General features: G+C 36.7%; 1 protein-coding gene across 2 annotated transcripts in view; it reads left to right on the top strand.

The window, feature by feature from the left end:
* Nucleotides 1-19,342, top strand: part of tet2 (tet methylcytosine dioxygenase 2) — a 132,066-nt gene extending 112,724 nt beyond the window's left edge. Inside the window, exons 8-10 of one of the 2 annotated variants that reach the window (XM_039759189.1) lie at nucleotides 2,155-2,292; nucleotides 6,747-7,098; nucleotides 16,034-19,342. In XM_039759189.1, the coding sequence (XP_039615123.1) occupies nucleotides 2,155-2,292; nucleotides 6,747-7,098; nucleotides 16,034-17,457 (1,914 nt within the window). In that variant the 3' untranslated portion in view covers nucleotides 17,458-19,342. The remainder of the gene's footprint in view (nucleotides 1-2,154; nucleotides 2,293-6,746; nucleotides 7,099-16,033) is intronic. The other variant, XM_039759190.1, reaches the window with a different exon arrangement.
* The last annotated feature ends 4,054 nt before the right edge of the window (nucleotides 19,343-23,396 follow it).

Genomic DNA, 23,396 nt, shown 5'->3' on the forward strand with positions numbered 1-23,396 from the left:
TTAATTAAATACATATACACATATACTATGTATATATGTCCAAAGTTGATGACTAATGATTTAACATAAGAGTCCTAAATTTCATGAAACTCCATATTATCTTGTACATGAAATTGCTTTGGGTGACAATTAAGTTGCATTTACAAATGGACAAATTATAGGACTTTTCACATTGGAGATATATGCATTTTCATTGTTATGCCGCTATACAGCTTGAAAATCCAACAAATATCACAGTTCTCATTAAGTACTACTTCACTGTGCCTATTGAAGACTTGGTGTAAGAAGCATGATTATGTGAATGCTGCTCATAGTGCCAGGATTGGAATATTTCATTAATCAGTTAAATGAGTTGTGTAGTTCACAGTTCCCTATTATCCACATATAATTATTCTTTGTAATGTAGCCATATTTAACAAGTTCCAGGACAAAGCAGACTTATAAAAAATAAATTATGGATGTTTCCTAAATTATAGGTATATTGCACATATAACCAAAAACAGGTATTTTTCATTAATTTACAAAATGACCTTTATGAAATTCCAATCTATGTAACAAAAAAGGCATATTAAACTATAAGAAGGACTACTCTTTAAATGTGAGGGATTTTCACAGGAAAATGAGAGTAGTAATATTTATAATAATAATAATACGGTTTCCTCCCACAGTCCAAAGACATGCAGATTATGTGTATTGGCGATTCTAAAATTGTCCCTAGTGTATGCTTGGTGTGTGTGTGTTTGTGCACTCCTTGCAGTGGGCCTTGAGCCCTGTGTTGGCTGGGACTGGCTCCAGCAGACCCCCGTGACCCTGTAGTTAGGATATAGAGGGTTGGATAATGGATGGATGGATGAATAATAATAATAATAATAATATATCTGTTCATCTTTTATGGAATTTACTTAATCCAGTAGTATAGAAAGTAGTATGAGGCAAAAGTCAGAAATGAGCAATGGACAGGAACATCGGTCACTCACACTTGACTAGGTTAGAGTTGCCCAGATATGCACGTCACTTGAACGTGGCAGAAACAACAGAGGACCTGAAAAAAACATATCAAACATACAATAAACATATCAAATCAAATTAAAAAAAATGTAAATAAAAAAAAAAAATCTATGCCAACTCAGAAGAACTCTGTGCACATTTATACAAACAGTGTTTGAAATGCGATCAAGGTCTAGCTCCCTGGCAGTTTGAGACAACAACACTATACACAGTATTAAAGTCCATCTAGATTTAAAGTGCTATATAAATGTAAAGAAGTATTATTATTATTATTATTATTATTATTATTACTACTACTATTATTATTATTATTATTATTATTCCTATTAATATATAAATATTGATATTCTTTGTTAACAAATATTTTTTAATTTGACACCAAATGCTTAGTGTATGCATTCCTAAGGATAACCTAAATGGCACAATAGGCATTAGAATTAGAATTTCAGTTCAATGGATGTATAATTATAAAATATAATACAAACTTACAAAAAAAATGTCTGGGTTCTCACAGCTTGCTTGAATGTCAACACTTGTTTAATGGTGTTTATTAATTATAAATTATTCTGCCATTGGAAGGAAAATGTGGTCATTACATATTAAAGGGCAGCATGGTTAAAAAAATAAAGCTAACATGGTACAGAGTTTGTATCCTGTGTTTGGTTATTGTGGATATGTGTATAGGTTGAATATTCTCTGTATGTCTGTGTTTTTCCTTCTACAACCTCAAACACATGCATGTTAGTACATAACGCTGTACGTGTAGGCAATGCCTTGAACTGACACCCATTGTGCCCAGTACTGTTCAGCTAGGTTCTTTGCCCTCATGATCCCAAACTGGATTAAACATTTTTGAGCATCATATGTAATATATTATTTCTAATTTAATAGACATTATCTTCTAAAATTTTACATTTTTTCACATATAATTTGAACAAAACAGCTGCTTTGGTTAAATTAATTAATCTAATTAATCAAAAGGTTAATTAATTAATCAAAAGTTAATCAATACATGAAACTTCGAAACAATAAACTACAGCACCCATTGCCTGCTGTGTGAATGTGGTCTCGCTGCTCTTTACTGTACATTACTAAATAACTAATCATTTAATTAAAAAAGAAATCTAAACGTGAACTTTGCTTTAGGTGGAACATGAGCATAGGGCAGCAGACTGCAGGCTGGGACTGAAAGAAGGCCGTCCATTCTCAGGAGTGACAGCGTGCTTAGACTTCTGTGCCCATGCACACAGAGATCTACACAACATGCAGAGTGGCAGTACACTGGTGAGTCTATAATAAAATGTTTATAATAAGTAAGAAACAAGTTGGACATTTGTTCTGGATGGGCCTGGGGAAGCAAAAAAAGTACCATCATTTAGATTAATTCATCCTGAAGAACTACAGTTTTGCATGGTGTTTAGTTCTATCATATTCTATCATACAGGGCATACTGTATAATGCAAGCCAGAAAGACACAAAACAGACAGAGTCAGGGGTTAAACTTCTTAATGCTGCAAACCTTTTTGAACATGTACAAGCCTTTTGGCAATTATTAGGTTTCTACTGTATATTCAAATGTTTACTCACCTTAACTCCTTAGAGTTAGAACTTAGAAAATTTCACAAATGCCTGCTGAAAGTTTCAAAGTGATGTGAGACCATTTTCAGGATTTACTATACAAAATTCAATAAAAGAAGGAAACTGGGCCAGCCATCTTAAAAGCTCACTGAATATTAAACAGTAACAACTTTAAGCACTTTATTGACCTATCTCTTGGCCTATCCACTAGATAGGTCAGCAGTTCGTTTAATCCTTTGCTCTACTTATGTTTTATTGTGGAAAGGCTTTGAGGTACACCTCTAATCACAACTATATATCTTCTCCTAACTGCGCAAAATCTTTGTAATGTGAACCCACAATGTAATGACTAATTCTCTTTTACTCCAACATTTAATGGTAATTTATTCCATATCATGCTAGTTTATCAATTCTGGACAGTCTACACTCTGTTTTATACCATGCTACCGTATTCATTCTATTGGAGCATCCGCCTCACCCACTGACCCAAGTAATGCAATCGGTCTCTGCCAGTAGAGTAACTAGAAGTGCAAGCTTGAGAAGCAGGCAGTTAATCTTAGTTTAATATTGTAAAATTCAAAACATTATTAACAATCTATAATCTTACATGACAAAGTGAATGCAAATCAAGTCATGGCTATTCACGCCATACAACCTGCTAGTGCTAGACGTTCAGTCTTCTAGGCAGCCCTGCTCTTGCATTGCTCTTTGGCATCTTAATCTCTTCTACACTGCCTCAGTCATGATGGTGGTAGAGACACCTGAACAGCTCATTGTCTGATCATTTAAAGCTAGTCTAACATGTGTTGTGGTCATGTCCCCAAGGTGCTCAAAAATCTTGCCTATTTCCAAGGTGGCTATTGCCTTTCATTTAGGGTCTCATAAAACTAAATTTTTGTCTCCATACCCAGCTTTGCCTTTCAGAGCTCATGAAACTAATGTATATCTCTGACATTAGAATCCTTTCTGTTGCAGCAGTGAAGTTACACAAGCACAATCATACTTGTGTAACTCCACACTTAAACCAATAATTTTGCTCATCTCTTATAAGTAGCCAAGTAACATTCCACACAGCATTCCTAAAACTAACATAACTCTGGTCTTCTACTGCCACAGAGTCTTTGATACTTTCTACTAAATCTATTCACTAAAATATTTAGGCAGTTCTTATCTAAATAGAAAAGATTTAACAGACAAAACACCTTTTCATTATAATATAATTATTAACTATTTTATCATAGAAATTAATGAATTGTCTTTTGTAAGGTCATTATTCAGTATTATTTTTAGGCATTGTATGAAATATTCTTCTCCTTCCAAAAACGTTCTTCTGTTTCCCCATATACTGTTCTATCCCATTTATAAAGCATTTCCACATTTCTTTCTGCTCAAGGCCTCAAAATTGACCGAAAAGCTTTCATCACAATTCTCCTAGCATGAAACAGGATCATTTCTTCAGAGGGCAGCCATTTTTAAATCTAAGAGGTTCAATTGTGACTTATTTATTAATATAAAGTTCTGATTTGCACAAAGTACAAGCTGAGCTCAGTGTAAATAGTTAACTTTGTTCTTGCAAGGACAGTAAATGAAGCCCAGCAGATGTTGTCAGCTTGAATGTCCCAGTGACTTTATGCATAGGTAGCCACATTCCTGGATGGGGATGCCAGAAGATTATCAATACCTGCACACCTGCAAGTGCTGGGTCAATTTGGAGTCACCTAATATGCTCATCTTTGGATATGGGCAAGATACCTACTGTAAGTATGGGATTAAAAACCCACATGCAGCATATAACCTTAACACAAAAAGAGAATGGGCCAGGACTTCGAGTTGGAGTCAGAGCAGTACCAACCACTCTGCTACCAAGCTGTACCCAATTAAACATGTATTAAAGATCACCCAGTGTTGTACTTTATATAGACTGCTCAAAAAATTAAAGGAACACTTTAGAAAGGACACTCAGATCTGAATGAGAGAAAAATCATGCTGAATATCTATACTGATATGGACTGGGTAATGTATTAGGAATGAAAGGATCCCACATCGTTTGATGGAAATTCAAATTATCAACCTACACAGGGCTGGATTCAAAGACACCCCGAAAATCAAAGTAAAAAAATGATACGGCAGGCTAGTCCATTTTGCTGTAATTTCATTGCAGCAACTCCAAATTGTTTGTATGGCCCCCACATGCTCGTATGCATGCCTGAAAACTTAGGGGCATGCTCCTAATGAGATAATGGATGGTGTCCTGGGGGATCTCTTCCCAGATCTGGACCAGGGTATTACTGATCTCCTGGACAGTATGACATGCAAACTGGCATCATCGGATGGACCGAAACATAATATCCCAGAGGTGTTCTATTGGATTTGTCAGGCGAGTGTGGGGGCCAGTCAATGGTATCAGTTCCTTCATCCTCCAGGAACTGCCGGCATGCTCTCTTCACATGAAGCTGGGCATTGTTGTGCTCCAGGAAGAGCCCAGGACCCACTGTACCAGCATAGTTTGACAAAGGGTCCAAGGATTTCATCCCAAAACCTAATGGCAGTCAAGGTGCCGTTGTCTAGCCTGTAAAGCTCTGTGCATTCCTCCATGGATATGCCTCCCCAGACCATCACTGACCCCCCCACCAAACCGGTCATGCTGAACGATGTTACAGGGAGCATAACGTTTTCCACGGCTTCTCCAGTCCCTTTCATGTCTGTCACATGTGCTCAGGTATGAACCTGCTCTCATCTGTGAAAAGCACAGGGCACCACTGGTGGACCTGCCAATTATGGTACTCTATGGCAAATGCCAATCGAGCTCCATGGTGCCAGGCAGTGAGCACAGGGCCCACTAGAGGGTGTCAGGCCCTCAGGTCACCCTCATGAAGTTTGTTTGGTCAGAGACATTCACACCAGTGGCCTGCTGGAGGTCATTTTGTAGGCGTCTGGCAGTACTCATCCTGCTCTTCCTTGCCCAAAGGAGCAGATACCAGTCCTGCTGAAGGGTTAAGGACTTTCTATGGCCCTGTCCAGCTCTCCTAGAGTAACTGCCTGTTTCCTGGAATCTTATCCAGGCCTTTGAGACTGTAATGGGAGACACAGCAAACTTTCTAGCAATGGTACACATTGATATGCCATCCTGGAGAAGCTGGACTACCTGTGCAACCTCTGTAGGGTCCAGGTATCGCCTCATGCTACCAGTACTGACACCGACTGTAGCCAAATGCAAAACTAGTGAAAAAATAGTCAGAAAAGATGAGGAGGGAAAATTGTCAGTGGCCTTTACCTGTTTAACCATTACTGTTTCGGAGGTCATCTCATTGTTGACCCCCTAGTGCACCTGTTGTTAATTAACACCAAAGCAACTGAAACTGATTAATAAACCCCTCTGCTACTTAACTGACCAGATCAATATCCCAGATGTTTCATTGACTTGATGCTATACTCTGATTAAAAGTGTTCCTTTAATTTTTTTCAGCAGTATATATAAAATCCAGTGCTGCCAGGACAGGCTCTGGCAATCTGATCCACAGGCATGATAGTAGATGAAAAGCTTTCAAAGATCCTAATAGTAATAACATTTGAATGGTACACACAATATCTTTCACTCTTTAAAATATTTCCATAGGTGGTTAATTAGTATATTGACTGAAACAGAATACCAATTAAACAAAAGTCACATACAGTATTCAAGCTTTTACTGCATTATGAGATAAAGGAATAAGAAAATGAATGAATTAACAGATTAAGTCATGTGCAATGCCACTAATCAGACAAGAATTGAGTAAAGACAATTATATGTGAAATGGGGTCGAACAAGCAGTGCCAGCTCTACCTTTTCTCCCATCTAGGATCGAAGAGGTATGGAGTCCATTTGGAGATCCATCAGTTGTTGCATTTAAGATCAATGGGGGTATAGGATTGCATTTTGGAAAAATTAGAGGCATACTCAGAATATCACTCAAAGCCACCTCCTCCTGACTCTGATGGTACCATCTAATATAGTTGACAAAATACCTGCCCCCCAAAAACTAGAACCAACTAGTTCACCAATACGTTTACGTTAATGGCAGCCCCAGGAACAAGCTATAAATAAAAACACAGCAATATTAATTATAATTAACCAGTTAAATGAAAAGCAGTAATGATATCCATTCTTGTATTATTTACAGGTGTGCACGCTAACCAAGGAGGATAATCGAGATATTGGTAAAATAGCAGAGGATGAACAACTCCATGTTTTGCCTTTATATAAAATCTCTGCAACAGACGAATTTGGCAATGCGGAAGCGCAACAAGAAAAAATTAAGTCCGGTGCTATTCAGGTGCTTACCTCGTTCCGTAGGCCAGTCCGAATGTTAGCTGAGCCTGCAAAGACATGTCGCCAAAGGAAGCAGGATGCCAGGAGGGCAGCGGCAGCAGCAAAAGTTTCACACTCTGACACACCAAACAGCAAGTCAGAAAAGAATACCAATGCAAAAGTGAAAGAAGGCACTTATGACAATGTCCAGAGTACAGGTACAGGTAAATCTAAATGTAATTTGCATCATTATACATTGTTGTCATAATTTTTCTTTGTAAACTGTGTAGTTTTAATATCTTTTTTTCTTGAGTTTGCAGCTGCCAGGCTACAATAATGTTAAAATCAAAGTCAGTATTCCTGATTAATTTATACGTGTAAAGGCCCATCCTTAATTGGAATTACTTATATTAATGTGCTCAATTGGACAAGGTGTTCTTTGTAAGGATGCTGCTGTTAAATGGCTAAAAGTTGACTATTCTGCCCTGTTCAGTTTTATATTGTGGTAAAGAAGAAAGTAACACCTGGTTTTACTATGTCTAAGCTTGGAAGACTTCAGGCATACTATGAGAGGGAACATTGTCTTATTTGTGAACTAAGCCCAGTGACAGTATTCCTTGTGAAGAAAATATGATGTCCTATCGTTATGGGGAAGATGAATTTTTGCAAATATGAATAAATAGAAGTAGGAGGGAAAGGAAGAGCAAAAAAGTGTTACCGTAAGTCGTCCTAATTTTGGGGAGCTCATAAGAAACGTAATGATTTACTTCATGAAGTAAAAGTATATAATAAACAAAAATAGTTGAATAATTAAATACTTGAAATATTAAAATGTGTGTTTCAGTTTCAATGTTTAAAGCCTAAATGTTCTTGATTGTAATAGAAATGTGTCACTTTTCACCTTCTGATAGAGGTCCATAGAGGGCTAGATCCCTAGTAAAGGATGAAAAATCAACTTTATTAATTTCCTGTAGAAACTATTATCCCATCATGGCCTCAAAAAGAGGGTTTTTTTCAGATCTACTGGACATAAATTAGGAGAGAGGGAATCCAAAAAGCTTGACATTTTGAATAACTACACATCAAGAGGAGCGGAGTGATATATGAGATGTGGGGATTGTCTTGTACAAGTGAGTCAGGAGGCACTGGACAACAAAACACTGAAGTGATTTAGATTATATTAGATATTTTATTAATCCCACAGAGGAATTCAGATGCAAGCAGCAGCAGAAACATAAAAACACAATGATATGGACCCACGGGACAGATAATACAGCCAATTAATCAAATTTCAATTTGTTTGTAAATAACTCTTATGAACACAAAAAAGCTGAGGAGGTGAAAGTGGTATACCTATTATTAAATGAGGACCCCAATCTCCGAGGGCTTCCATTCTTCCTTTTAACAGGTAATGACAACAAATGCATATATAAATATTACAGAGGAAAGAACTGCCTCAAAAGTGAAGACATCTAAGCTGAGCCTGGGAAGCAAAACTTGAATTTTTTAATTACAAGAACTGTAGTTGGCCTCAGTGTGAGCAAATGTGGATGTGCATCTTGGATGGACTAATGCCTCTATATTGTTTCCTTCAAAAACAACAACACAAAAATGTTCACAATTTTCCTTAACAAATCAAGGAGTTCAAGAAGTTCAGGTCTATCAGTTATCAGCCCTACAAATGAGCGTGTCCTTGTGAGGGAAACCTTTTAAGAAACTCAGATAAAGGCAATCAAAGAGGAAGGTATACCAATTCTTAAAAAGGAATTTATTAAACACAGTATAAGTTTTTTTCTCACTAAATTATAAACAATATAAACACAAATGCGGGCAGCACAGTGGCACAGTGGTAGCGCTGCTGCCTCGCAATTAGGAGACCTAGGTTTGCTTCCCGGGTCCTCCCTGCGTGGAGTTTGCATGTTCTCCCCTCCGGTTTCCTCTGTGTGCTCCGGTTTCTTTCCACAGTCCAAAGACATGCCGGTTAGGTGGATTGGCGATTCTAAATTGGCCCTAGTGTGTGCTTGGAGTATTTGTGTGTGTCCTGCGGTGGGTCGGCACCCTGCCCAGGATTGGTTCCTGCCTTGTGCCCTGTGTTGGCTGGAACTGGCCCCAGCAGACCCCTGTGTTCGGATTCAGCGGGTTGGAAAATGGATGGATGGATAAACACAAATGCTTACAGTAGATTAACTATTCAGCTTTCTGCGTTGTCCCTCCCCCATATTTGCATAACAGATCAAGTACTTCTCACTGCCACAATCAGAATAGGGTGTGGCTAAATGTTTGCCCAGTTAAACATCTAACTCCGCCCATTCTTCCAAATATGATTAATGAACAGTCAATAGCTGAATGAGTAGTGAAGACATATGCAGTCTGTACTCTGGCCCTGCCGTCAGGAGGAACAACTTTTTATAAGCTTGCTGTTTGATTCCAGCACTACATTTATAAGTGACCAAGACAAGACTTGTTTTGCTAGTCAAGGGAAAAATTGCTGGAACATTTAAATGTTATTGCGAACTTGAGAATTTCTAAGGCACAAAGTATTAAAAACTTCCAGAAATGTTCACTAGAGGAGAAAATCCATTAAACGCAGCTAATGACAAGGACAAACACAGAATCTTTATAAATATAAAGATTTATTCTTTACAAAAATGCTCGGTAACAACAAGAAGCACCGTGGAGCACAAAAGGCAAAAAGTGATTGCCTGAAAAAGCAAAGGCAATGCAAGGAGAACAAGTCCAAATCATAAATCCAAATAGTCACAAATATAGAGCAAAGGGGTCAAAAATCCAGTAATGCACAAAGTGCAAAAAATAAACCCAAATCCAAGAACTCTCCACTCCCAAACACCCAGAATGAACTGCAAGGAACCGTGGTGATGGGCATGTAGCTCTACCTCTTGAGGGACCACATTCAAAATACAAAGAATATAACAAAGGCATGAACATGTGTACATAAAAAGCAAAGAATAATGCAAAATATGCATAAACACAGGAGCCACAATTAAACAAGAGAGGCATAAAAATAGCATTTGAGCCCCTGCTGGTGGAGAACCATGTGTAAAATGCAACACATGTAACATGTAAACTAAGGTGGGTGCCTCCATTCCTCCAAGGAGTTAACTCATATGTGTGACTCATAGGTGTGGTATGAGGCCAGCTGTGGAAAGTACATTTAAAGCTCCATGTGTGCATGAGGACCATATTTGATTAAACTGAAAATAAGTTGTTGAATCACTAATTTTACAGTCTAATGGTGTGTAGCACTACAGGCCATATAAATGTTTCCTAATAATAATAACTGTGGCTTATAAAAGGTAGCTGCTGAATCTAGAAGGTATTGTTAAGGCGAACAGAAGTCTCCTGCCAGCCAGGGCTGAACAGTATTAGAAATAAGAAAACAAATCACCTCACCAACAAATGGTGGTCAAAAATTAAGGAGTATAAAAGGAAAACACACAAAATAAAGAGCACACTTTATAACTGAGGCATTCTGAAGGGAAAATCCAGGTCAGCAACCAGCACAGGAACACAATTTGATTTATTTTAGTGGGTCTCTGCGACAACACTGCCAAATAAACAACCTTTTTTAAAAAAAAAACCCTCTGGTTATCTCTGTAGTCCTATGGGTTAACACTGTTGGAAGGTGATGTCGCCTCACAAATCCAGGCATTACAGCAGAACAATCCTGTAATCACAGGTTGTTTAAAAATCATTGCAGCTTTGCAGTGGGATTGAAACAAGACCGGTACAGCTGGCTGGTGGGATAGCGAAACTGCAACATTGATCTGTGTCAAGCTGATGGGCTGAACTCTTGTCCTTTTTTAAATGCTTATTATTCAAAGAGTCTAGCTATGTTTTTCAATAAGGAAAAGACAACATAAACAGTCTGAGTATTCTCATGATGATCCACCTTTTAGAAGGAATAAGGGAATACAGATACAGTATGTGATCTTGTTTTTAAAAAAGCCAAAAAGATTTTTCAAGTAAAAAATGCCTGGCTACCCTGCTTAGATCTTTCTGCACAGAACTTTCCATGGCCCCACTATTAACCCAAACTACACACAAGCTAATATACGTGTGTGTGTGTGTGTATGTGTATGTGCTAATTTATTCAAAGCATCAGAAATAAAAATTGTTTTTGGTCAGCAGGCAACACAAAATTGGTCCAGTGTGTGTGGTGGACTGTGACCCTGTGATATCCTGTGATGAACTGACATGCCACTCAGTGTTGGTTCTTGTTTTGCACCCAAATATACAATGATAGGCTCCAGCTCCCTGTTTGTGAAGAAAGATTTGTTCCCTCTTGGAATAAAATAAGCAGAGTTTCTGGAAAGACAATCAGAATTTAGACTTCATTGCATAGATGCACAAAAGCCGTCACAGTTTAATGAAGTGAGATCATAAGTCTGGTAATACCTCGTTTTAATACAATTTCTTATCATCAGATTACCTCAGTCTGTATATTGTTATCATCATTATCTGACTCCAACATTCCTGTGCTTTTGCTTACTCACCCATATTTCCTAATGCCTAATAAAAATAAGAGTCAAGGGTTTCTAAATGGATGTAATTGCCCCATTATCACTGCCATTACCTTGACCCAAAGGGCATATTGGCCACCTGGCTGAAGGAGTGACCCACATCTTCTGTTTACCTGTCCCTCTGACTTGTAAATTTTACCAATGTATTCTGGGTACAAATAATCTCCTGAAGGACATGATTACCTTTCCCCCACAATCTTATGGCCTAAGAAATATAATGCTGCCTTCTGGCCAAAGGAGTGTCCATCTCTTATTTACTTGGCTCATTCCAAAACCTTGCCTTTGTAACTAGTGGTGGCCTTTCAGAGAACTTTAGAGAAAAGCTATGGGCTTTAGCCTTTAATATTTAACTCTTACACTGCTTGAGGTTATCAGTTACTCTCACTACATGCTGAAGCTACCTATTGCAATATATGATTTAACTTTTTAATTGAACTAAGACTTTAAATACTTATAGTTTTAATTTCTATACCTGCAACCCCAAACTATGAGTAAGTAGGCATACCAAATGAATACATGAATGCAAGGACACATTGTAAATGCTACAGCAAGTTTAAAACTCAAGGTAATGGCTACAGTCTTTTTGGAGACTGCCTTGTAGTTGACTGTTTGAAGAGGTGTATTTTTAATCCACTGGGGATTGAATTATCCATTCTAAAAAAATTTGGGCAAGCACTTTATTTAAAGAATTATGCAGATGGTACTTTGCTTCTTTGCTTCTGACCAGTAGTGACCAAATGCCATTAAATCCAGGCTACTTTTTATTCTTTTTCTTTGTATTGGTCATGGCAGCTCACACCTGTCTATAAGGTGCTTGACCACCACCTAATGTAGTGGAGTATGAAGCAGCTAACAATTCAATTAAATTTAATTCATTTTAAGCCAGTCACTCCCTTATTGCCTCTTCCTTTTCTTCCAAAACATTATCTATTCAAACCATTCTTCTACCATTACTATTCACCTAAACAATCTCCATTATGACACAATCCACTGTTTCTGGTGCTTTCTTGTAATTGTTAAAGGATACTATTATATACAATATACTGTATGGGATGCATATTTGCATGTACTCGATTATATAAATATTAGTAATGCTCTACTCAATCAGCTGGCAATCTAAATTGGCCGATTATCACTAAAAAGACTCGATCTGTGATCAGTACATTGGCCAATCACAAAAGCCGATTGTTTCACCCCTTGCTTTTCTAAGCTTTACAGTATTTTATTTGTAGTGCTCATTTATGAAAGGCATAGAAAGTGTGAGGCAATTGGAATATTAGCCTTTACATTAAAGAAAGTAGAATAATAAACTGAACTGAGAAAAAGAAATCAGAGAAGTCATCCTATGCAGATTGACAAACGAAAAGAAAAGCTACTTTAAATTATTCAGTCCTTTTTAGTTTCAGTTTAATTAAGCTTGGCTTCAGATCAGTATATTACAGAAAAACTTAAACAATACAACAGCTTGTAATTAATGAGAAACATTTTATTTTCTTTTATGTCATTTGGCATAAAAACATGTATTATGGATACATATTTTTGTACAAATTTTATTAATTAAAGAATATATTTTAAGAAAGGTTTATTTATTTTACTATTTTTATGGTCACTGAGCAATAAGCATGCAGAATTTTATTTTGTTAATAAATAATGAACAGTTAACACCTGTGATCTATAGTTTTAATTATAAAAATAAGTGTTAATATAGGATATAAGCCTTCTATAAATCTGGTTATGCAGTAATTTAGTGTAAAAAGTTTTCAAAGGGACAAAGGAAAAAAAAAGCAGCGATATCGGAATTGGCCAATCAAGTAACATAAAATCAGTGATTAGTGCCTGATTGGAGCATCCCTAATAAATATGAAGGTAGGGTGTAGATACCTATGCCGCTAGGTGTCACATGGCTGCAGTGTTGTTAATCAGTGCTGAGTTGATCTAGTGTGTACTTCTGACATTTATTCTACAATTGCTTGTGTGACTTTGCCAAGTTTTTTTCTACAAGCTGAAAAAAGCATGACAGGTCATGTCAAGTACCAAGACAATGATGATTGTGTTTTTGACATTAACAGACTTGCTAATAAAGAGCTTGTTCCCAGTAAACAGACTGTTAATCAGCAAGGTTACACTGAACTGGTGAGGTGTCTGTGGCAAAGCACCTGGAAAAAAACATTCAGAGTAGTGGTGCATGGAAAACTGCATTTTGCACCATGGTAGCGCACTTGCACACATTGCATTGCCAGTCAAAGAGTTTTGACTAAAAACAATGTGGTTGTTGTTTCACACCTCCTGCATCTGCCAGATCTCACTTACAATTTTTTGTCCCAAAAATATTATTGAGACTGGGGGAAGACTTAAGAGAAGTTGAAAGGGAAGATAATTTGCTACAGTGCTAGTAATCCTGGAAAAAAAAAATCACAGGAGGTTCTAGGTACGGTAACAAAAGATTAATACAGGAAATGTTAACAGTGCTTTAACAAGGAGAGGATTTTGATGGTGACTAAAAGGGAATTGCTGTAAGTTGTATAATGAAGTTTTTTTTTTAACAGTTTTGGGAATTTTGGGTTTCCCTCATATTTATGGACACATAATGTTTTTATGTTACAACATGTATTATTATGATTGGCTGTTCAGTAAACTTACAGCTTCTGCACTGAAACTTTCTCCGAGTCTACTGGTGTGTGAAACAATGTTGCTATAACGTTTGCCAGAAGGAAGGAGCGAGAAAAACGACTGTACAAGACAGCCGATATCTTTAATTATACAGTTTCTGTTTCAAATACAGCGAGTGTTGCACATGTCAGGGATGTAAGGCAACTGGTTGCCTGTAATATTCTGCCATCACCCCCATACTCCATGAAATACCTGTGTTGAGGGTCAGCATGGTGAATGTACTGCTGCCAGTATGCACATGCTGAGGCCTATTGGTTAAAGAGTCCAAAGTTCAGTTGTAGAGGGTGGCGGTAAAGTCCTAAATTGAAGAATTTTGTTTTAGCATTGCCATTCTAACAGGGGCTAAATGCTGATCCATAATCTTTAAACTGGTCTCTGGAATGGCAATTTTTATCATCAGGATGGTATGTAGTATAAGAGATATGGCATGCTCTCTGGACCGATTATGACTATATGCAAATAGGAGTTGATCATGACTGTTCATTCCCTTTAATGTATCCCAGTAGTTCATCACAGCAGTAGTACTGTAGCATCCAAACCAATTCAGCCTGGTTCTGCTATAGCTTCTGCCCCTTGGTTGTCCAGATTCTGAAATCTGTGCTGCCCTTCTGCTCTCAGATCTGCTCCTATTGCCTTATTTATATGCAGTACATTTGTTATACTTGTTACTACTGTTGTTTTTATATTATTAGATATTGTTATTATGTATTTATTTACTACTCTCTATTTCAAATTATTACCATCTATACACTTACCTATTATTTATTTATATGTCTGACTATTTATAGTATTTTATAGTATAGTTCTAACCGTTTCCTGTGTTTAAGCATATGTTGCACCACGGTCCTGGGGAATTTTATTTCGTGCCACTGTATGCTGTAACACTGTATATGGATGGTATGACAGCAAATCCCCTGACATGACATACTTCAGTACCACCAGTGTGTGGTCATTCAGACAGTCCACAGTTGTTTTCTTGACCAAAGGGAAACTGTTGTCCTTTAGCAAAAGAAGGGGACCACAAATTCCCTTAGCGAGATATTAAAGTTGTCACTGAAACTATCAAGCAATTGGTTGTTACAAGTTTTCAAAATGCAGCCTGACATTCTATCTGGACCTGATGCCTTATGGACTTTAATGTATTTAAAAGTCATTAAATCTAGTCATGTAAAGAAACCAAGACATATAAAAACATACAACTCATGCAGAAGGCATTAAGTTCATCAGGGATTGAAAATGTAGATGAGACAGGATTAGGCTATACTTTGTAGTCTGTAAGAATCCCTAATCACTACCAAAATCTGCATGAATTATTACAGCTGCAAAACTCCATTTCTAGTTTATTAATATTTAGTGAGTTTGTGAAGACAGCAGGAATGCTGACAGGTGACTGGACTGTCAGAGTAGCTGGCTTATATTATGGTGTAGCAGTGATCCTGAATATTATCACCCCAGTCGGGCAGGTGATATGCTGGTAATAAAGTAAACATTCTCATAGGATTATTTTTTTTGGTGCTTATTTTTTCAGTTTCTCCATTATGTTAACTTTTCTCTGTGTTGGCTCAGTTTGAGTGCAAGAGAGAGTATGTACAGTATGTGTAAGCATAAACATTAGATGTTTAAGTGTTCCATGCAGAACTGGGTCCAGTCTATTGCCTGATGCTATTAGAAGAGACACCAAGTCCCAACTGTCCTATTAAGGAAATGGATTGACGGATGATTTATTGTAACTGCTGAATCTTCTTTCATTTAAACAGAAAGGAGGAGAAGTGTATTGTAGTTTTGTAAGTAAACTAAAACACACGAACATAAGTAAAAAATGGCTAAAAATGGCTTTGGAAAAAAAAATCCCTTTTGAAAACTATCGTCTATCTTTTTTGGTTACTTGGATCTAAGGGTGAATTTTCTTTGCATAATCTAATTTCTTTATTTTTTTGTATTCTTACAGGCCCTCACGCAGCTCAACTTTCTGCTGGAAACATGCGGGCCAATTTCCAAAGCCCTGGATTATCTAATCAACAGTCGAAGAACCTGATTCCAGGCTCTCCACACCTCTCAAATTATCCAAGATTTCCATCCACATCCAGTCCATACACAAATATGTCTGAATCTTTAGCTTCTTATCCATGTTCTTCAACTCCAGGAAGTTTAACAGCAAATTCTTTGTCAGTGCACAATTCTTTTCTAAATGGATCCACTCCCACCAAGCATAGTTCCAATTCAGTGAATCCCACCAGCCATTATCCTGGCTATCAATGTAATGGAAGTATTTCTGTAGACAATTATCTGTCAGCTGTTAGCTCATTCAATTCAAATTCTCAAAAAATCGACACATTTCAGCATCAAAATTCAGAAACTCTTAGCAAGCTAGGAATGCCACAAGTTCCAGCCTTTTATCCTCAGCATCAATATGGAAGCCATCAAACCTACCGAGTTGGTTACCATCATCCATATGGAGAACATGATATGCAGGTCAATGGTTATAGCAACTATAGCATGAAGAATAGTGTCCACCAGATGGGGCATTACTCATCTTTTGCTCCGAATTCACAAGTCAATGCACACTTTTTGGAATGTATTCCTCGCTCGTCATCTGTCCATCCAAGCCTTGACTACACAGCTGGTAGCAAAGCTGGCCAGTATGCCAATTATCCCAATCCATATCTAGTCCATGAACAAAACCCTGCAGTCTTTGATAGGAATCCTGATTCTTTTCATACACAAAGCAGAAATGAACTTCTTTTTAAAGGATCAAATGGATTTTCTAAAATGCTTCCATCTCTTGCACCTGAACCTGGCACTCCCTCCAATTCAAGTTACAGACAGGTAAATGGAGATGTACAAAATGGCACAGTCCCCTCAGCTGGTGTGGAAAATCACAAAGAAGTGGATGAGGATGCTTGGTCAGACAGTGAGCACAACTTCCTGGATCCTGAAATTGGGGGAGTCGCAGTTGCTCCAAGCCATGGCTCAATCTTGATTGAATGTGCCAAAAGGGAACTTCACGCAACCACCCCAATCAAAAAGCCTGACAGAAACCACCCTACCAGAATCTCTCTAGTCTTCTACCAGCATAAAAGCATGAACGAGGCAAAACATGGACTGGCTCTGTGGGAAGCAAAGATGGCTGAAAAAGCCAGAGAGAAAGAAGAAGAGTTAGAAAAGCATGGTTCTGACAATGTCCCTAACAAACACAATGGCAGAAAGGTGAAACGGGAGCATTCGGATCTCCATGAGCACTCCGAGCCACCATATAAACGTTTTGTTCAAATGCTAGCACAACAGTCGATGTCCCTGACCACTGACTCCATTACTACTACAGCTCCATATGCCTTCACCAGAGTCACAGGGCCTTATAACCGATACATTTAGCATCATATTCAGGTCTTTCTTTCATATTTTCACAGTCTAGGGCTACAGTTACCGGCACTAAAACATATAAAACCTCATTACAAAAAACCTCCTACTTAACTCTACATAAAGTTTGTTCTAAGCTAGTAACTGGGATAAACTCAAAGTGATCCTATGCAAAGATCTGGGTTCTATACAAGAGAATTACTGTTCCTATACAATTGTACATAGCCGTGATCATCACTGCTAGAGCTTTACAAACTGTGGTGTGGAGCATTACAGTATTTTTTTTTTCCTCAAAATTCACTCTGGTGCTGAACGTCCAATATCATCAGGACTGCTACTGGAAATAAATTTAATTTAACTGCTTTTTTTTGTAATTTCTAAATTTATTTATCATTATCTTTTTATATAACTATTTTATGTACACAGCTAGGGAAAAATGAAAAAGCTTGATTTTGGGTTACTTAATGTCTTGGTGCTATAAAGGAAAAAATAATCACTTGCTCTAAAATTTCCGCTATATTATGAGGATTCTGATTTTATGTTAAGGGTTCAGGCTAAGGAGCCATTTAACTCACCCTGAGACGAATTAGTTCCAAAAGAGAATGTCTACATTTGAAATGTAGACGGGATGAAGACATCTGGATGGCATTTTAGTTTTAATGATGAACTGTAGGGGATGTTTTAATACTGGTCTTTTTGAAGCACTTTGCTTATTTAAATGGAAAATGATTTGAAGGAGCAAAAGCACCTTCACATTTTAGGAATTTACTGTAACTTGTGTGATGCAAGGAAGACATCACAATACATCATATCTATGGTTCAGCCATAACTGTGCTGGTGTGCTCTGTTTTAAATTAAAATTAATTAGGTACAGTTCAGTGGGATCTTACTGGATAATCTTGTTTTTTGTCAATTCTGGTGCTTTTAAAACTGCTAAGTTAAAGGTGCAGAAATTAATAACCAGCATTTTTAAATGTGTTTCACATGCTGTGAAATTTTAAGGAAAATAAAATCAGTGGATCATGAGATAAACAATATTAAAATGGATAAATACAGATGACTGTTGTCAGTCTAAACATATTCTGTTACAAAAAAAAGCCAGAAAGCGCTTTTACTAAATCATGGAGGATGCAACTAGGATGAGGTGTATGTTAACTGTTGGATTAACAAGATAAAGGGCAGCTGTGGAGGTTTTAAATCATTGTAATGTAATTGTATAAAATAGTAAATAAAGAGTTGTACAGTAAATTAAATTGGATTTTTATACCTGAAGCTTTAGAAGTAATTACTGTATAAAATCTAATACTTGTTTTTGGTTTGAGCTGATTTTATTTCAAAATGGTGCTATATGATCTCTTGTTATATATGTCTAATGTGAGTTTTTATGTGCGGCAAGAAGGGTTTTAAGAAATGTTCCTTGTTGTCATATACCTCAGCACTGTCTTGGCAATAGGATTGAGACATAACAGTATAATTTGTATTACTTTTTTTTTTTTTTTTTTTTTTACAGTTTTATATGTCATCATGGTAACATTAAGAAAAAAAAAATCCTTGAAGCAACAGTGAACTTAAATGGTAATTTGCATACTTGATGTATCAACAAGTATAACTTGAAAGATGAAATTTGATTTTAATTTAACGTGTTTCAAAATCAGGGAAAATGCAACTCATATTTTCCACAAACCAGCATTGCCTGTCTTCATGTGTCAGCTTTTTACTTTTTATTTTCTGGTTTATTTTTTACATATTGTATTGTTTTCTTTGGGATTTGTTATTAAATACTAGCTTAACTTTAACATTTATAATATTAACTAAGTTTTTAAGTAATATGTTTTGAAATATTTGTGTGTTTGTGTGTATGTATATACATACATATATGTATATTTACCTGTATATTTATCTGTCTGTGTACACACAAACACACACATATACATATACACACACACACACACACGCACACACACATTGTGTGTATATATATATAAACATTTGTAGATTTATATATGCCATATATATTATCCTGTACTCAGACATTGTCCACGTGGAGTTTACATGCCCCATCCCATGTCAGCCTGAGTTTTCACCCCCAGGCACTCACACCCCCAAATTCATGCAAGTTAAAATGACTGGTAATTTCAAATTTACCCAGTCTAAATGTAGGTATTTGTATAACTTGGCACTGCGACAGACTGGTGCCCTGTCCAAGGCCGTTTCCTTCCTTGTACCCAGTGCTGCCAGGATAGCCTGTGGACCAACATTACATTGAATTGGTTTACATTGGATTACGACATTTTTAAAATATTATCTAATGTATTTATATACACAGTATATATATATATATATATATATATATATATATATATATATATATATATATATATATATATATGTGTGTGTATGTACACACATACACAAACAAAAGCTCATATAGAAATGAAGATATGTATATTGTGTTGAGTTACTTCCTTAAAATGCAATTCAATAAATGAACAATCAAGTGTTTATCAGATTTATTTTGTTATGGTGATGCAGTAGTTGGCTCATCCGACTTCAGCAGGCCTAGTTTAAATCCCAGCTTGGTTGCTCTCTGTGTGGACTTTGCACATTCTCCTAGTGTCTGTGGGACACTTTCACCGGGTACTCCAGTTTTCCTTTTATGTTCCAAATTTATGCACCTTCAGTTAACCAAGGAATTGAAACTGGCCTGGAATGAGTAATTATGGGTACACCAATGCGCCCTGCCTTATGCCAGATGCTGCCATAATAAACTCTAGCTCCCTGCGACCATGAATTTAGATTAAACAGATTTCATGATGGAAAGAAGCTGTGTTAAACAGCCTAACCTGTTGACAAAATTGTTCATCTATTGAAATACGTATAATGTTAGAAGTATATAAATTTACATATACTGTAAAAACTGAACTATAGTTGGCAGCAGCTCCTGTTTAAATCTTAAATGAAAGTAAAATTATGCACTGAGCAGAGTAAAGGGATAAATTGTTGATATGATAAACAGCAATACCATACTTGCCCTCATCTTAAAGAAATTCATCTAAACAATTAAAATGTGTCAATTAATCAATTTTTTCCAGCTATGAGAAACTGGTTTATTTAGCTGTGACCAATTAACAATTGAGGTTAATGGGTTTGATCGGGGGACACTAATTCTTTCTTTAAAGTACTGCCCCTGTTGTGTAAAGCACTTCATTACTTTTTAAATATAATTTAAAAATTAGACCAGAATAGACTAGAAACTCTTACTTTACTTTAGAGGACAAAAGAGAAAAAAAAATTTAAAGAAAAGCTGACAAATCTTGCAAAATGTATTTTAGGTAACCATGAAATAGCCCACTTTTGTAAATTAACTAAAATTTTCTAAGTGATGAATTTATATCCTGTTACCAAAATCTTTAAGTCCCAACAGCAGATTCGTTATTTGCATTTCTTACTTTTCAAAGAAAGTAATTTCCAGTCATTTTTCCTGATATTAATAATGTTTGGCAAATTTTTCTACTGTATAAACAAAATATTTTGGTATGGCATTCCCCAAGGAAATCAGGTTTAAGACTGAGTAATGATCTGCTCTATTCAAAAGAACACAATAAATACTGTGTACAGAGGTCACGAGACAGAATAGACGGGGATGGTGTAGAGTAGGCTACCAGCCACAGCGTCAGGAGCAGGTGGGGAGTCTGTCTGGCACGATATATCGGGTAAATTACAGCCATACTTGAAGATGCTTCTGACTGGTGTCTGCATTACTTGAATGAATTTTATTTACGCTCAATTGATGTACATTTGTGTACAGCTAACTTGTAAAGCTAACAGCCTGTGTATACTTACATATGGGTTTTAACAATTTGACACTAAATAAATCTAGCTGTTTAATCTCACTGCTTTTATTATTTTTTAAGGAAACAAAAAATACTTCGCTTCTGTAATTTCCACAATGTCTGGTTTGTTAAAACAACTGAGGGTGGATATAAATACTGTAAGTATTGTAATGTACTGAATGCAGTTTATTTGAAAGCTGTTAATTATATCATTCCTGATATTGCTGAGATGTGGGTGTTTTTAATAAAATTTCTATTTATTTAAAGCACTACAGACCTGTTTCTTTTGGTTATTTTACCCTCAAAATGTTTATCATTCAGAACAAGCTACAATGAGATGATTGCAAATACATTTACTAGTAAAAATGTTTTTATTCATTTAAATATTAGAGTATATGATGTTTTCAAAATAGTGAAAATTTCACCTCTATTTATCCAGTAAAGGCATTTGAAAATAAGAATTTTCCACACAAATACAACTTGCTACTCATGTGAATATTTACAGTGTTGATAAACTAGATCTTAATTGTCATGCAAATCTATTTCTTTTCTATTCACGCTGACCATGAATTGGAATATGAAGACTTCAAAATGCATAGATGCAGATTAATGCATTATTCTAGAGCAGGGGTCTGCAAAGTCAGACCTGGAGGGCTGCAGTGGCTGCAGCTTTTTGTTCCAACCCGACTGCTGAATTAGAACCCAAACTTTGTCAGTAACAGAGCTTGTTTAATTATATGGTTTCTTAGTGTTTTCATTTTGCCATGTCAGGATAGATAGATAGATAGATAGATAGATAGATAGATAGATAGATAGATAGATAGATAGATAGATAGATAGATAGATAGATTTTAAAATAAAAAATATAACTATTGAAAACATCAGTCAATTACACAAAAATGTACACAGCTTATTATATATTTTCATGCTAAATATTTTAGTAAACATAAATTAACCCACAAACTCTCCTAAAACAAACTGTAGTTCTTCATTAATACAATCATATAATATACAATTCACATACCGTACATTTTTAAACTTTTCAAAATTCTTTTTGAATTTGTGAAAATTAAAATCTATGAATATTCGACTAATGCACAGTATTTTAAAAAATACAATTGGATCCTGCAGGCCACCCCCTTCAATTTTACACTTTCTAGTTTTCCATATGGATAATTTACTTTGTGTTACAATAAAATTTGCCCAATTTACATCGTTTTCTTTTTATCATTTTATACCTAAACAGAAAGCCCACCCTTTTGTACACAATTGTCAATCCCCCAATAAGCCGCTCTATTAAACAAAAGCTCCAATCTTCTACAAAACATAAAACATCAATATACTGTCTCTCTTTCTCCACAAAAACAACTGTCAGACACCCCCAGAGCAATAATTGAGAAGCAGGAGTTCACAGCTAAGACACCAAGTAAAACTCTCAATCACCTAAGTAATCACCAAGTAAATCACCCAACTCAACTTAACTTACACTGCACCCAACCTCCTTGGCCCCTCCCATAGGTGGTGAGCCCATGGGAAGGAGGACCCACGTTACCTCTTTGGGCTGTGCCCGGCCAAGCCCAATGGGTGCAGGCCCGGCCACCAGGCGCTCGCCATCGACCCGACCCCAGATAAGCGGAAGAGGATGGATGGATGGATGGATGGATAGTAAATCACCCACCCTACTGATCAATGGTGGCTTGTACAATGACCGCCAGGCTGGCACTGAGAATTCTGTGCATTCGATCTTATCCCTCTATGGAGTGTCTGGTAGCGTCTGCAGGGAATCTCGGTGTCTTAGTTTTACGCACATCCAGTACATTTGTTTCCCTGTAGCTGCTGGTAAAGGCAGTTCCACCAGCCTCTACTCTGACTGTAATTTGTTTTGTTCAGCCATTGTCTATTCTCCCAGAGGAGAATCCAGAAGTTCAGAAAACTCAGGAGCTGAAGGTGGAGGAGTCTCTCAGGAGTGTCAAGTTCTGAGCTGACAACGAAACATTTACTTGCATCAGAAAATTCTCCACCACTCACACTGACTGCACTCCAATCTGTTTTTCGATTGTTTCTGCATCCTTTCAACAGAAGTTTTCACAGTGAACAATATGTTCAAGATTAGTACACCCA

This window comes from Polypterus senegalus, chromosome 7 (genome assembly GCF_016835505.1).
Source record: "Polypterus senegalus isolate Bchr_013 chromosome 7, ASM1683550v1, whole genome shotgun sequence".
NCBI lineage: Eukaryota > Metazoa > Chordata > Cladistia > Polypteriformes > Polypteridae > Polypterus > Polypterus senegalus.